Source organism: Saccoglossus kowalevskii, chromosome 12 (genome assembly GCF_978046115.1).
Source record: "Saccoglossus kowalevskii chromosome 12, keSacKowa6.1, whole genome shotgun sequence".
Taxonomy (NCBI): domain Eukaryota; kingdom Metazoa; phylum Hemichordata; class Enteropneusta; family Harrimaniidae; genus Saccoglossus; species Saccoglossus kowalevskii.
The window spans coordinates 589,142-605,403 of NC_140652.1; the positions used below are offsets into that span (position 1 = coordinate 589,142).

The window sequence follows — 16,262 nt, forward strand, 5'->3', positions numbered from 1 at the left end:
CAGATCACAGCATATGGTGGGGATATCATTACATATGTGGGCAGATCACAGCATATGGTGGGGATATTACATATGTGGGCAAATCACAGCATATGGTGGGGATATCATTACATATGTGAGGCAGGTCACATCATATGATGGAGATATTACATATGTGGGCAGATCGCAGCATATGGTGGGATATCATTACATATGTGGGGCAGATCACAGCATAGGGTGGGATTTCATTACATATGTGGGGCAGATCACAGCATAGGGTGGGGATATCATTACATATGTGGGGCAGATCACAGCATAGGGTGGGATATCATTACATATGGGGGCAGATCACAGCATAGGGTGGGGATATCATTACATATGTGGGGCAGATCACAGCATAGGGTGGGATATCATTACATATGGGGGCAGATCACAGCATAGGGTGGGATATCATTACATATGGGGGCAGATCACAGCATATGGTGGGATATCATTACATATGTAGGGCAGATCACAGCATAGGGTGGGATATCATTACATATGGGGGCAGATCACAGCATATGGTGGGATATCATTACATATGGGGGCAGATCACAGCATATGGTGGGGATATCATTACATATGTAGGGCAGATCACAGCATAGGGTGGGATATCATTACATATGGGGGCAGATCACAGCATAGGGTGGGGATATCATTACATATGTGGGGCAGATCACAGCATAGGGTGGGATATCATTACATATGGGGGCAGATCACAACACAGGTTGGGATATCATTACATATGTGGCGCAGATCACAGCATAGGGTGGGGATATCATTACATATGGGGGCAGATCACAGCATAGGGTGGGGATATCATTACATATGGGGGCAGATCACAGCATATGGTGGGGATATCATTACATATGTAGGGCAGATCACAGCATAGGGTGGGATATCATTACATATGGGGGCAGATCACAGCATAGGGTGGGGATATCATTACATATGTGGGGCAGATCACAGCATAGGGTGGGATATCATTACATATGGGGGCAGATCACAACACAGGTTGGGATATCATTACATATGTGGGGCAGATCACAGCATAGGGTGGGGATATCATTACATATGTGGGGCAGATCACAGCATAGGGTGGGATATCATTACATATGGGGGCAGATCACAGCATAGGGTGGGATATCATTACATATGGGGGCAGATCACAGCATAGGGTGGGATATCATTACTTATGGGGGCAGATCACAGCATAGGGTGGGATATCATTACATATGGGGGCAGATCACAACACAGGTTGGGATATCATTACATATGTGGGGCAGATCACAGCATAGGGTGGGGATATCATTACATATGTGGGGCAGATCACAGCATAGGGTGGGATATCATTACATATGGGGGCAGATCACAGCATAGGGTGGGATATCATTACATATGGGGGCAGATCACAGCATAGGGTGGGATATCATTACTTATGGGGGCAGATCACAGCATAGGGTGGGATATCATTACATATGGGGGCAGATCACAGCATAGGGTGGGATATCATTACTTATGGGGGCAGATCACAGCATAGGGTGGGATATCATTACTTATGGGGGCAGATCACAGCATAGGGTGGGATATCATTACATATGGGGGCAGATCACAGCATAAGAAGAAGAGATGGATTACAAAGGATAGGGAAGATCATAGCATATGGAGGGGAAGGTCATCAAATAGATTAACCATAATTATAAGTTGGAGAGTACCTGTGATCATCTAATTAGAATCTAATTATCCACAGATTAACCATATATTAAAGTTTGATAGCCATCAGAATGAATGAATGAACTTTATTGTTCCCGTGTAAAAAAAGAGTAGGTTACATAGGGTGTTTGCAACAATAAAGAGTTTTTGTTTAACAAGACAATATTTTGAAAATAACTTGTCATGAATGAATGTACTTAAAATTCACAAATAAATAAATATGTATAAAAATAAATGCACAAATAAATTATTAAAGAAATCTAATCTCTAATTTTGGTCGCAGCTAAAATAAAGTTTGATACCTCTTGAACTAATTTATCTTGATGTGAAAGTAAATATGTGAAACAAGAAATGTTATTGTCAGCCGGGACTTTAATTTTATGTAACAGTTGAGATCTCTGCTGTTCATATTTTTGACAATCTAAAAGGAAATGGATCTCACCTTCAATGCAGTTATTACAACATAGTTGAACTCTGGTGACGTTGCCCTTTGTTATATAATATAATTCCCTTTATCATAGTTTGTTTCAATATAAATATGCATTGTCATAATTAATTTTGAATACAAACAAGTTTTGGGGTTGAACCAACAGTGGAGAATCAGTCTACCGAATGTCCTTAAAAGATGTAAATATCTTACAAAAACATTGGTGCCTTATTTGTTTAATTATTTTAAGGGACATCAGATATTCCAAGTAAATCAGATATTTTAGTATAAAAACAAATGTCTCATTGCAAAAAAAAGTGCTGCATTTAGATGTGAATAGATTCATAAAACATGCAAGATAACAAAAAAGTATTTTGTACAGGTGTCTGTCAAAAATTAATGATTCACTGAGACAAATATGAACTGCCTCATTGTGTGACTACTGTATTATATGAAAAGTAAAAAAAAACACCCTTTATGAATAGCTATCATGTTGCAAGCTCTGCTTTGTATGCAAATCAACTTAAATAGTTAGTTGGTGTCCAGTGGAGGGAGAAGTCAACAGTACTGTTGCCTCCTGAGAATCTACATCTTCAAACTATGCAATCTTTGAAGTGCGTTTTCAAACTAGTATTATAAAAACTCTATCATTCTGTTCTAATAGCTGAAACATATTCCTGTGAGTTTTCATTTGTCGAATGAACTTTTTGTCAAATACAGAATACATATATTTTAGAATAATTTTCTTTTTAAAATGTGGATGAAATGTTTTGCTTTTAATGTATTTTTTATGTATTGTTTTTGATTGGATAACTTTGAACTAAACAGATTTTCTATTAGCTTCAGATCTTGATCAAAGTTAGGCACCCAGTTCATAGGAGTGCTTATATTGATTTTCTGACATCTTGTTTTCTGTAAAGATTTTATTGGTAGGTTTGCAAATGTGTATCAGACTGTGCAATCTCTCCATGAGTTGGTTTTGAAACCCAGTATGGGATTCTGAGATACATTACCAAGGATATTATTACAAGATAAATCATTTGCTTCATTGAACACATACAACAATGCATATTTCCACTGAGATCAGTGACCTTTGATGTGTATCACCAGTGATCAGTCAAGTAGAAACAGTCAAAATATTTTATCAGATTTTCTTAATTTTTGCATGATATTTTCATACGGGACATCTGTTGTTCAAACTCAGGGAAGACTTTATACTGATGAATAAGGTGACCAAGTTTGATAAACTTTGGAATAGAATTAGTAAAGTTATTATGCACACAATAACAATTATTAACGACAACGACGACAACGCCGGACAAAATTTTTCCCTTAATATACCTTTCCCTTCCATCTTTGATGGTACGGGCAAGGTAAAAATTGACAAAGTCTGTTATTTATTGGTACTTTTGGGATAGAATGTCTGCCTTTTTCAGTAGCTAAACTATGATCGCTAACCCTGAATTTAGTGAACATTTTTCTATTTTCACCATTCAAATTAAGTAAATAAGGCTCCAAATTATACTTTGTTTTAAATTTTGAATATGTTCTGAGTTTAGAATTTTCATTTGATATAGCAGTTCTCCACTTGTTCACATACCTGCTTTGTAAATTTGATTGTAAAATTTTACAAATTGTTGCTGTTTGTGTTTTGAGGATTTTTCTTTTCAGAAGAAAATCTAATGATGCTTCCTGTAATATGGTTTTAAGATTAATGAACCAACTATTTGATATAGATGACTTTTTCTGTTCATAGAATGCTTGTTTAGTTAGATTATCATCTGGTAATTCCACGATATGCAGCCAATATTTTATTATTTGTTTTTTGATGTCAAGTAAAAGAGGATATTGCCCCAATTCTGCTCTTGCTGCTAGATTACATGAGGTCCTGTTAATCTGCAAGATTTGTTTACAAAACTTCAAATGAATTTTTTCTATCGTGTTTTTTTCCCATTTGTTGTTGTTGATGAAACTTTGTCCCCATACCTCTGATCCATATAGAAGGATGGGTTTTATAAAAACGTTAAATAAATGTAAAGAAAGTTTAATATTTTTATTATCCCATAGTATTTTGTTCATAGCAAAAAGTGCTTTTCCAGTTTTCTCTGCTATATTGGCTGTTGCCTCATTGAAATTACCATTTGAACTGAAAATAATCCCTAAATAAATATACTGTTTATTACATTTAATGCAATGGTTGCCAATAGTTAAAAAGTATCTTTTTTGCAGTGGTGATTTATTGAAAATAACAATTTCGGTTTTAGATATGTTTATTTTAAGTTGCCAATTGGAGCAATATTGTTCAAGTTCTTTCAAAGCTTGTTGAAGTCCATGTCATCTGCATATATTAATGAATTTACTGGTGTATTATTCAATGTTTGGTGGTTCTGTGTTTGTTTTTTCAAGGCGGTCTTTAAAATCATTAATGAAAATATTAAATAATGTTGGACTAATTACACAGCCTTGTTTCACCCCTTTTGTAACATCAAAATTCTGGGTAATTAAATTTGATATTTTTATATGTGCTTTAGTATTAGAGTACATATTTTTAATGAGACGGTAAACCCTTCCATTGATATTATGTTTATTAAGAAGTTTGTAAAAAAGTCCTATTCTCCAAATTGAATCAAAAGCTTTTGCAAAATCAACAAAACATACAAAAAGTCTCTTTTTCTTACATAATTGTTTTGAAATTAGAGTTTTTAAGACAAAAATATGATCAATAGTACGATGGTTCTTTCTAAAACCAGCTTGGTTATTATAGATTAGTTTGTTCTAGATACAGATATTCCTCTGTAGTTTTGGGGATCATGTTTGTCACCTTTTTTATATAAATATGTAATTATACTGGTGTTCTAAATATCCGGAAATATTGAAGATTGATGAATTAAATTAAATAATTTAACTAGAGGTTCAATTAAGACATTACAACTGTATTTCAAAAGTTCAATACATAAACCATCCAAGCCTGCTGCTTTTTTAGTTTTTTGTATTTTCAATGCATTAACAATGTCTTTTTGCGTAATTTCTGTATCTAATATATCATTGTGTGGTACACTGTTTTCATATCTTAATAATTCATTTTTAACACTATCATGAAACGTATTTAAGTTCATGTTATCTGAATTCATATTATTATAGTAATCAAGCCATTCAGTGCCCGAGACATGGTTAATATTTTTCTTGTCTTGATTAGACATCCATCAGATGAATATTATTGGAAGTAACACGCTCACAAGAAAGTTTACAACAACAACATTGTAGGCAGACACTGTAGAACAACAAACATTTTGCCAATACTACCACTTTCCTTTCACTTGATTACAGAAAAGCCAAAAACAATGAATCTGAGGGGGTTGAGGGTGGAACACAGGCAAGACTCTGATAAAGGAAAGACAGACTTGAATGGCACATGAACAGACATGCAGAACAGGTATGAGCAGGAAAACAGTGTAGGAATTGAAACACAGTTTTACTGGATGATCATAAGCAGGATAAAAATGTGGACAAAACCAGGAGTGGGATAGTGACTTCAGTAGATAGGGTTATGTCATATAGGTAAGATTAGGGGTAATTGAATAGGATAAGACAGTGCGGACATGACTAAACACATACTTACATGTTGCCTTAGTTTTTCAATCAGATCATCTGATGGAAGTATAAAATCATTCTTCATTGCAGTTTTCATTGTCTTAGATTTGTGTGTCTGTTTCTGGAGCTCCTTAACCCGTTCTTTCTGTGCTTGCTGTACTTTTTTCATTTGTTCCAACATAGTAGATGCGTCTTCTACAAAATATATTTTCATGTTATTTTGCACATGAACTAATTTAATTGACCAGATAAAGAAAAGACCTCCTTACCCTATGATAGTTTAACTGACAGAAAATCTTCTTACCTATCAGTAATTTTCCTTCAATTGGAGGAGGTCCAATATGTCTTTGTGTAAAATGACCATATATCTCACTAAAATGTACAATACCATCTCTGCTAACAGCTAAAGATGACCACATTTCATCTAATTCTTGCATATTTAAAATAATACCAATTCTGTGGAAAAAACAAATGAATTATTCCACAAATCAGTTGTACTGTGATACCTATGTGTACTGTGATACCCAGGTGTACTGTGATACCCAGGTGTACTGTGATACTCGGTGGTACTGAGATACCCAGGTGTATTGTGATAGCCAGGTGTACTGTGATACCCAGTGGTACTGTGATACCCAGGTGTACTGATACCCAGTTGTACTGGGATACCCAGGTGTGCTGATACCCAGGGGTACTGTGATACCCAGGGGTCTTGTGATACCCAGGTGTACTGATACCCAGGTGTACTGTGATACCCAGGTGTACTGTGATACTCGGTGGTACTGAGATACCCAGGTGTATTGTGATACCCAGGTGTACTGTGATACCAAGGTGTACTGTGATACCCATGTGTACTGTGATACCAAGGAGTACTGTGATACCAAGGAGTACTGTGATACCCAGGAGTACTGAGATACCCATGTGTACTGTGATACCCAGGAGTACTGTGATACTCGGGAGTACTGAGATACCCAGGTGTACTGATACCCAATTGTACTGTGATACCCAGGTGTACCATGATACCCAGGGGTACTGTGATACCCATGTGTACTGTGATACCCAGGTGTACTGATACCCAATTGTACTGTGATACCCGGATGTACCATGATACCCAGGTGTGCAGATACCCAGGGATACTGTGATACCCAGTTGTACTGTGATACCCATGTGTACCATGATAGCCTGTTGTACTGATACCAAGGTGTGCTGATACCCAGGGGTACTGTGATACCCAGGTGTACTGATACCCAATTGTACTGTGATACCTGGGTGTACCATGATACCAAGGGGTACTGTGATACCCATGTGTACCATGATACCCTTGTGTTCTGATACCCAGGTGTACTGTGATACCCATGTGTACCATGATACCCAGGTGTACTGATACCCAGGGGTACTGTGATACCCAGGTATACTGATACCCAGGTGTACTGTGATACCTGCTCAACTGTACTATATAACAGCGCTACAAATGTACTAGAAATGGTTATCACTAAAAATAACAAATTGATATCTCACTCTTGTAACCATTTGTGGAACTGTGGTTTGGATATCCGACCAACTCCCTTTCGATCTATTTTATGATAACATTTTTGAGCAGTATGGAAATGATGTCTCAGAATATCTTCAACAGCATCCTCCAGCTGAAAAAATACCAGACAAAAAATTTTGGTTACTGTACAGGAGTGATCTTAACATTTTTGGTTACTGTACAGGAGTGATCTTAACATTTTTGGTTACTGTACAGGAGTGATCTTAACATTTTTGGTTACTGTACAGGAGTGGTCTTAACATTTTTGGTTACTGTACAGGAGTGATCTTAACATTTTTGGTTACTGTACAGGAGTGATCTTAACATTTTTGGTTACTGTACAGGAGTGATCTAACATTTTTGGTTACTGTACAGGAGTGATCTTAACATTTTTGGTTACTGTACAGGAGTGATCTTAACATTTTTGGTTACTGTACAGGAGTGATCTTAACATTTTTGGTTACTGTACAGGAGTGATCTTAACATTTTTGGTTACTGTACAGGAGTGGTCTTAACATTTTTGGTTACTGTACAGGAGTGGTCTAACATTTTTGGTTACTGTACAGGAGTGATCTTAACATTTTTGGTTACTGTACAGGAGTGATCTTAACATTTTTGGTTACTGTACAGGAGTGATCTTAACATTTTTGGTTACTGTACAGGAGTGATCTTAACATTTTTGGTTACTGTACAGGAGTGGTCTAACATTTTTGGTTACTGTACAGCAGTGGTCTAACATTTTTGGTTACTGTACAGGAGTGGTCTTAACATTTTTGGTTACTGTACAGGAGTGGTCTAACATTTTTGGTTACTGTACAGGAGTGATCTTAACATTTTTGGTTACTGTACAGGAGTGGTCTATCATTTTTGGTTACTGTACAGGAGTGGTCTATCATTTTTGGTTACTGTACAGGAGTGGTCTTAACATTTTGGGTTACTGTACAGGAGTGGTCTAACATTTTGGGTTACTGTACAGGAGTGGTCTTAACACTTTTGGTTACTGTACAGGAGTGGTCTAACATTTTTGGTTACTGTACAGGAGTGGTCTAACATTTTTGGTTACTGTACAGGAGTGATCTTAACATTTTTGGTTACTGTACAGGAGTGGTCTTAACATTTTTGGTTACTGTACAGGAGAGGTCTATCATTTTTGGTTACTGTACAGGAGTGGTCTAACATTTTTGGTTACTGTACAGGAGTGGTCTTAACATTTTGGGTTACTGTACAGGAGTGGTCTAACATTTTTGGTTACTGTACAGGAGTGGTCTTAACATTTTGGGTTACTGTACAGGAGTGATCTAACATTTTTGGTTACTGTACAGGAGTGATCTTAACATTTTTGGTTACTGTACAGGAGTGGTCTAACATTTTTGGTTACTGTACAGGAGTGGTCTTAACATTTTTGGTTACTGTACAGGAGTGGTCTAACATTTTTGGTTACTGTACAGGAGTGGTCTAACATTTTTGGTTACTGTACAGGAGTGATCTTAACATTTTTGGTTACTGTACAGGAGTGATCTTAACATTTTTGGTTACTGTACAGGAGTGGTCTAACATTGTTGGTTACTGTACAGGAGTGGTCTAACATTTTTGGTTACTGTACAGGAGTGGTCTAACATTTTTGGTTACTGTACAGGAGTGGTCTAACATTTTTGGTTACTGTACAGGAGTGGTTTTAACATTTTTGGTTACTGTACAGGAGTGGTCTATCATTTTTGGTTACTGTACAGGAGTGGTCTAACATTTTTGGTTACTGTACAGGAGTGGTTCAACATTTTTGGTTACTGTACAGCAGTGGTCTTAACATTTTTGGCTACTGTACAGGAGTGGTCTTAACATTTTTGGTTACTGTACAGGAGTGGTCTAACATTTTTGGCTACTGTACAGGAGTGGTCTAACATTTTTGGCTACTGTACAGGAGTGGTCTAACATTTTTGGCTATTGTACAGGAGTGGTCTATCATTTTTGGTTACGGTACAGGAGTGGTCTAACATTTTTGGTTACTGTACAAGAGTGGTCTAACATTTTTGGTTACTGTACAGGAGTGGTCTAACATTTTTGGTTACTGTACAGGAGTGGTCTAACATTTTTGGCTACTGTACAGGAGTGGTCTTAACATTTTTGGTTACTGTACAGGAGTGGTTCAACATTTTTGGTTACTGTACAGGAGTGGTCTAACATTTTTGGTTACTGTACAGGAGTGGTCTAACATTTTTGGTTACTGTACAGGAGTGGTCTAACATTTTTGGTTACTGTACAGAAGTGGTCTTACATTTTTGGTTACTGTACAAGGGTAGTCTAACATTTTTGGTTACTGTACAAGGGTAGTCTTACATTTGTGGTTACTGTACATGAGTGGTCTTACATTTGTGGTTACTGTACAGAAGTGGTCTTACATTTTTGGTTACTGTACAGGAGTGGTCTTACATTTTTGGTTACTGTACATGGGTAGTCTAACATTTTTGGTTACTGTACAAGGGTAGTCTAACATTTTTGGTTACTGTACAAGGGTAGTCTAACATTTTTGGTTACTGTAAGAAGTGGTCTTACATTTTTGGTTACTGTACAGAAGTGGTCTTACATTTTTGGTTACTGTACAAGGGTAGTCTAACATTTTTGGTTACTGTACAAGGGTAGTCTAACATTTTTGGTTACTGTACAAGGGTAGTCTAACATTTTTGGTTACTGTACAAGGGTAGTCTAACATTTTTGGTTACTGTACAAGGGTAGTCTAACATTTTTGGTTACTGTACAAGGGTAGTCTAACATTTTTGGTTACTGTACAAGGGTAGTCTAACATTTTTGGTTACTGTACAAGGGTAGTCTAACATTTTTGGTTACTGTACAAGGGTAGTCTAACATTTTTCGTTACTGTACAAGGGTAGTCTTACATTTTTGGTTACTGTACATGAGTGGTCTTACATTTTTGGTTACTGTACAAGGGTAGTCTTACATTTTTGGTTACTGTACAGGAGTGGTCTTACATTTTTGGTTACTGTACAAGGGTAGTCTAACATTTTTGGTTACTGTACAAGGGTAGTCTAACACTTTTGGTTAGTGTACAAGGGTAGTCTAACATTTTTGGTTACTGTACAGAAGTGGTCTTACATTTTTGGTTACTGTACAGAAGTGGTCTTACATTTTTGGTTACTGTACAGGAGTGGTCTTACATTTTTGGTTACTGTACAAGGGTAGTCTTACATTTTTGGTTACTGTACAGGAGTGGTCTTACATTTTTGGTTACTGTACAAGGGTAGTCTAACATTTTTGGTTACTGTACAGGAGTGGTCTAACATTTTTGGTTACTGTACAGGAGTGGTTTAACATTTTTGGTTACTGTACAAGGGTAGTCTAACATTTTTGGTTACTGTACAGAAGTGGTCTTACATTTTTGGTTACTGTACAAGGGTAGTCTTACATTTTTGGTTACTGTACAAAAGTTGTCTTACATTTTTGGTTACTGTACAAGGGTAGTCTAACATTTTTGGTTACTGTACAAGGGTAGTCTCACATTTTTGGTTACTGTACAAGGGTAGTCTAACATTTTTGGTTACTGTACAAGGGTAGTCTTACATTTTTCGTTACTGTACAGGAGTGGTCTTACATTTTTGGTTACTGTACAAGGGTAGTCTTACATTTTTCGTTACTGTACAGGAGTGGTCTTACATTTTTGGTTACTGTACAAGGGTAGTCTAACATTTTTGGTTACTGTACAAGGGTAGTCTAACATTTTTGGTTACTGTACAAGGGTAGTCTAACATTTTTGGTTACTGTACAGGAGTACTCTAACATTTTTGGTTACTGTGCAAGGGTAGTCTAACATTTTTGGTTACTGTACAAGGGTAGTCTAACATTTTTGGTTACTGTACAGAAGTGGTCTTACATTGTTGGTTACTGTACAGAAGTGGTCTTACATTTTTGGTTACTGTACAAGGGTAGTCTAACATTTTTGGTTACTGTACAGGAGTAGTCTAACATTTTTGGTTACTGTAAAGGGTAGTCTAACATTTTTGGTTACTGTACAAGGGTAGTCTAACATTTTGGTTACTGTACAGAAGTGGTCTTACATTTTTGGTTACTGTACAGAAGTGGTCTTACATTTTTGGTTACTGTACAGGAGTGGTCTTACATTTTTGGTTACTGTACAAGGGTAGTCTAACATTTTTGGTTACTGTACAAGGGTAGTCTAACATTTTTGGTTACTGTACAGAAGTGGTCTTACATTTTTGGCTACTGTACAGGAGTGGTCTAACATTTTTGGTTACTGTACAGGAGTGGTTTAACATTTTTGGTTACTGTACAAGGGTAGTCTAACATTTTTGGTTACTGTACAAGGGTAGTCTAACATTTTTGGTTACTGTACAAGGGTAGTCTAACATTTTTGGTTACTGTACAAGGGTAGTCTTACATTTGTGGTTACTGTACATGAGTGGTCTTACATTTTTGGTTACTGTACAAGGGTAGTCTTACATTTTTGGTTACTGTACAGGAGTGGTCTTACATTTTTGGTTACTGTACAAGGGTAGTCTAACACTTTTGGTTACTGTACAAGGGTAGTCTAACATTTTTGGTTACTGTACAGAAGTGGTCTTACATTTTTGGTTACTGTACAGAAGTGGTCTTACATTTTTGGTTACTGTACAGGAGTGGTCTTACATTTTTGGTTACTGTACAAGGGTAGTCTAACATTTTTGGTTACTGTACAGAAGTGGTCTTACATTTTTGGTTACTGTACAAGGGTAGTCTTACATTTTTGGTTACTGTACAGGAGTGGTCTAACATTTTTGGTTACTGTACAAGGGTAGTCTAACATTTTTGGTTACTGTACAAGGGTAGTCTAACATTTTTGGTTACTGTACAGGAGTGGTCTAACATTTTTGGTTACTGTACAGGAGTGGTTTAACATTTTTGGTTACTGTACAAGGGTAGTCTAACATTTTTGGTTACTGTACAAGGGTAGTCTTACATTTTTGGTTACTGTACAGGAGTGGTTTAACATTTTTGGTTACTGTACAGAAGTGGTCTTACATTTTTGGTTACTGTACAAGGGTAGTCTTACATTTTTGGTTACTGTACAGAAGTGGTCTTACATTTTTGGTTACTGTACAAGGGTAGTCTAACATTTTTGGTTACTGTACAAGGGTAGTCTCACATTTTTGGTTACTGTACAAGGGTAGTCTCACATTTTTGGTTACTGTACAAGGGTAGTCTAACATTTTTGGTTACTGTACAAGGGTAGTCTAGTGTATTACAATGAATTGTTCATTAGTGTTTTATTGATTTGCTAATTTAATTATGTGAATTTAACTCACCATTGCAAGTGGCCTGACACGAAGTGGGTACGTTTTGTCCTCTTCTTCAAATATTCCAGCTTTTTTTGCTTCTTTTTCCCACATTTTTTTAAATTCTGGTGGAGTGATAGGTTCTGTTTGTTGTGCTTTATTTTCCATTTTCTCATTCCAATCTCTTCCCTGTAAAAGCTCTCCACTAGCAACAGTGTGAGGGCGCTCTAAGAATAGTTTTGGCTTTGGGGTGGCAATTGGAGTGGAGACACCATGCAGAGACCATGGCCTATTTCAAATGATGGAGATGTTAGTTAGGAGGTGTCTAGATATCAACTACTTTAGGCACTCTGATAAAGCTAAGAAAAAAGAATGGTCTCAGTGTTCTGTGTGGGTCAGAGTGGTCAGAACAAATGTCTTGGGCAAATTCTTGGTAAATTAATTTTGGCATTCGCAAAACTATCAATTTATGATTTACACAAACATGCAATTATTATTGCAATTGTTAGAGATAATAGGAAATACAGGTAGGATATGATTGGGCATGTTTCGGGTATGAAGGCACAGTCAATGCCTAGAACTGTTCAAGGGTGGAGCCCTGATGGTAGAAAGCATCATTTTGAGCAGATATCATTGTAGTGAGATGATTGGAAGGTTTAAGTGGGACAATACAATAAATTAACCATACCTTTTTTTGTTGAAAAGTGCCATCAGTTTGCTATAGTCTACAAGGCCATCCTGTTCTAGTCCAATTTCATTCAGCATATCTTTAAATTGTCCGTCTGTCATTTTAGTATTAAATATCCGATCCACAGTGTCTCGAAGTTGTTTCTGAGTTACAAGTTCAAGTTTAAACTTATCCAGCTTCCTGTACATTACAAGGTTTAAATCGTAAGATGAAGAAAAATAACATCAATGTCAAAATATTTCAATATTTCAACATTTCTGATTAATTAGCCAGTGTGGTCCCAGGTTTGCACAGATTTCTGATTAATTAGCCAGAGTGGTCTCAGGTTTGCACAGATTTCTGATTAATTAGCCAGTGTGGTCTCAGGATTGTACAGATTTCTGATTAATTAGCCAGTGTGGTCTCAGGATTGCATACATTTATGATTAATTAGCCAGTTTGGTCTCATGATTGTACAGATTTCTGATTAATTAGCCAGTGTGGTCTCAGGATTCTACAGATTTCTGATTAATTAGCCAGTGTGGTCTCATGATTGTACAAATTTCTGATTAATTATCCAGTGTGGTCTCAGGATTGCACACATTTCTGATTATTAGCCAGAGTGGTCTCAGGATTGTACAGAGTTCTGATTAATTAGCCAGTGTGGTCCCAGGATTGTACAGATCTCTGATTAATTATCCAGTGTGGTCTCAGGATTGCATACATTTCTGATTAATTAGCCAGTGTGGTCTCAGGATTGCACAGATTTCTGATTAATTATCCAGTGTGGTCTCAGGATTACACAGATTTCTGATTAATTGGCCAGTGTGGTCTCAGGATTGCAAACATTTCTGATTAATTAGCCAGTGCGGTCTCAGGATTGCACAGATTTATGATTAATTATCCAGTGTGGTCTCAGGATTGCACAGATCTCTGATTAATTATCCAGAGTGGTCTCAGGATTGCACAGATTTCTGATTAATTAGCCAGTGCGGTCTCAGGATTGCATAGATTTATGATTAATTATCCAGTGTGGTCTCATGGTTGTACAGAGTTCTGATTAATTAGCCAGTGTGGTCCCAGGATTGTACAGATTTCTGATTAATTAGCCAGTGTGGTCTCAGGATTGCATACATTTCTGATTAATTAGCCAGTGTGGTCTCAGGATTGCATACATTTCTGATTAATTAGCCATTGTGGTCTCAGGATTGCACTGATTTCTGATTAATTATCCAGTGTGGTCTCAGGATTACACAGATTTCTGATTAATTGGCCAGTGTGGTCTCAGGATTGCAAACATTTCTGATTAATTAGCCAGTGCGGTCTCAGGATTGCACAGATTTATGATTAATTATCCAGTGTGGTCTCAGGATTACACAGATTTCTGATTAATTGGCCAGTGTGGTCTCAGGATTGCAAACATTTCTGATTAATTAGCCAGTGCGGTCTCAGGATTGCACAGATTTATGATTAATTATCCAGTGTGGTCTCAGGATTGCACAGATTTCTGATTAATTAGCCAGTGTGGTCTCAAGATTGCACAGATTTATGATTAATTAGCCAGTGTGGTCTCAGGATTGCAAACATTTCTGATTAATTAATCAGTGTTTTTTCAGGATTGCACAGATTTCTGATTAATTAGCCAGTGTGGTCTCAGGATTGCACAGATTTCTGATTAATTAGCCAGTGTGGTCTCAGGATTGCAAACATTTCTCAATAAATTAACCAGTGTTTTTTTCAGGATTGCATACATTTCTGATTAATTAGCCAGTGTGGTCTCAGGATTGCATACATTTCTGATTAATTAGCCAGTTTGGTCTCAGGATTGTACAGATTTCTGATTAATTAGCTAGTGTGGTCTCAGGATTGTACAGATTTCTGATTAATTAGCCAGTGTGGTCTCAGGATTGTACAGAATTCTGATTAATTAGCCAGTGTGGTCTCAGGATTGCACAGATTTCTGATTAATTATCCAGTGTGGTCTCAGGATTACACAGATTTCTGATTAATTGGCCAGTGTGGTCTCAGGATTGCAAACATTTCTGATTAATTAGCCAGTGTGGTCTCAGGATTGCATACATTTCTGATTAATTATCCAGTCTTTTTTCAGGATTGCATACATTTCTGATTAATTAGCCAGTGTGGTCTCAGGATTGCATACATTTCTGATTAATTAGCCAGTTTGGTCTCAGGATTGCACAGATTTCTGATTAATTAGCCAGTGTGGTCTCAGGATTGCAAACATTTGTGATTAATTAGCCAGTGTGGTCTCAGGATTACACAGATTTATGATTAATTATCCAGTGTGGTCTCAGGATTGCACAGATTTCTGATTAATTGGCCAGTGTGGTCTCAGGATTGTACAGATTTCTGATTAATTAGCCAGTGTGGTCTTAGGATTGCACAGATTTCTGATTAATTGTCCAGCGTGGTCTCAGGATTGCACATATTTCTGATTTAATTAGCCAGTGTGGTCTCAGGATTGTACAAATTTCTGATTAATTAGCCAGTGTGGTCTCAGGATTACACAGATTTCTGATTAATTAGCTAGTGTGGTCTCAGGATTACACACATTTCTGATTAATTAGCCAGTGCGGTCTCAGGATTGTACACATTTCTGATATTAATTAGCCAGTGTGGTCTCAGGATTACACAGATTTCTGATTAATTGTCCAGCGTGGTCTCAGGATTGCACATATTTCTGATTTAATTAGCCAGTGTGGTCTCAGGATTGTACAAATTTCTGATTAATTAGCCAGTGTGGTCTCAGGATTACACAGATTTCTGATTAATTAGCTAGTGTGGTCTCAGGATTACACACATTTCTGATTAATTAGCCAGTGCGGTCTCAGGATTGTACACATTTCTGATTAATTAGCTAGTGTGGTCTCAGGATTACACACATTTCTGATTAATTAGCCAGTGCGGTCTCAGGATTGTACACATTTCTGATATTAATTAGCCAGTGTGGTCTCAGGATTACACAGATTTCTGATTAGTTAGCCAGTGTGGTCTCAGGATTGTACAGATTTCTGA

At 36.9% G+C, this 16,262-nt stretch overlaps 1 protein-coding gene across 2 annotated transcripts in view; it reads right to left on the bottom strand.

Moving 5' to 3' along the window:
* The window catches only part of LOC144358017 (EF-hand calcium-binding domain-containing protein 6-like), a 50,123-nt gene that overhangs the window by 6,966 nt on the left and 26,895 nt on the right, over positions 1 to 16,262 (bottom strand). For both annotated transcript variants that reach the window (XM_085506323.1, XM_085506324.1), the window contains 5 exons: positions 13,248 to 13,427; positions 12,590 to 12,848; positions 7,265 to 7,389; positions 6,054 to 6,205; positions 5,778 to 5,944 (listed from right to left, as the gene is read on the bottom strand). In XM_085506323.1, coding sequence (XP_085362449.1) covers positions 5,778 to 5,944; positions 6,054 to 6,205; positions 7,265 to 7,389; positions 12,590 to 12,848; positions 13,248 to 13,427 — 883 coding nt within the window. The remainder of the gene's footprint in view (positions 1 to 5,777; positions 5,945 to 6,053; positions 6,206 to 7,264; positions 7,390 to 12,589; positions 12,849 to 13,247; positions 13,428 to 16,262) is intronic.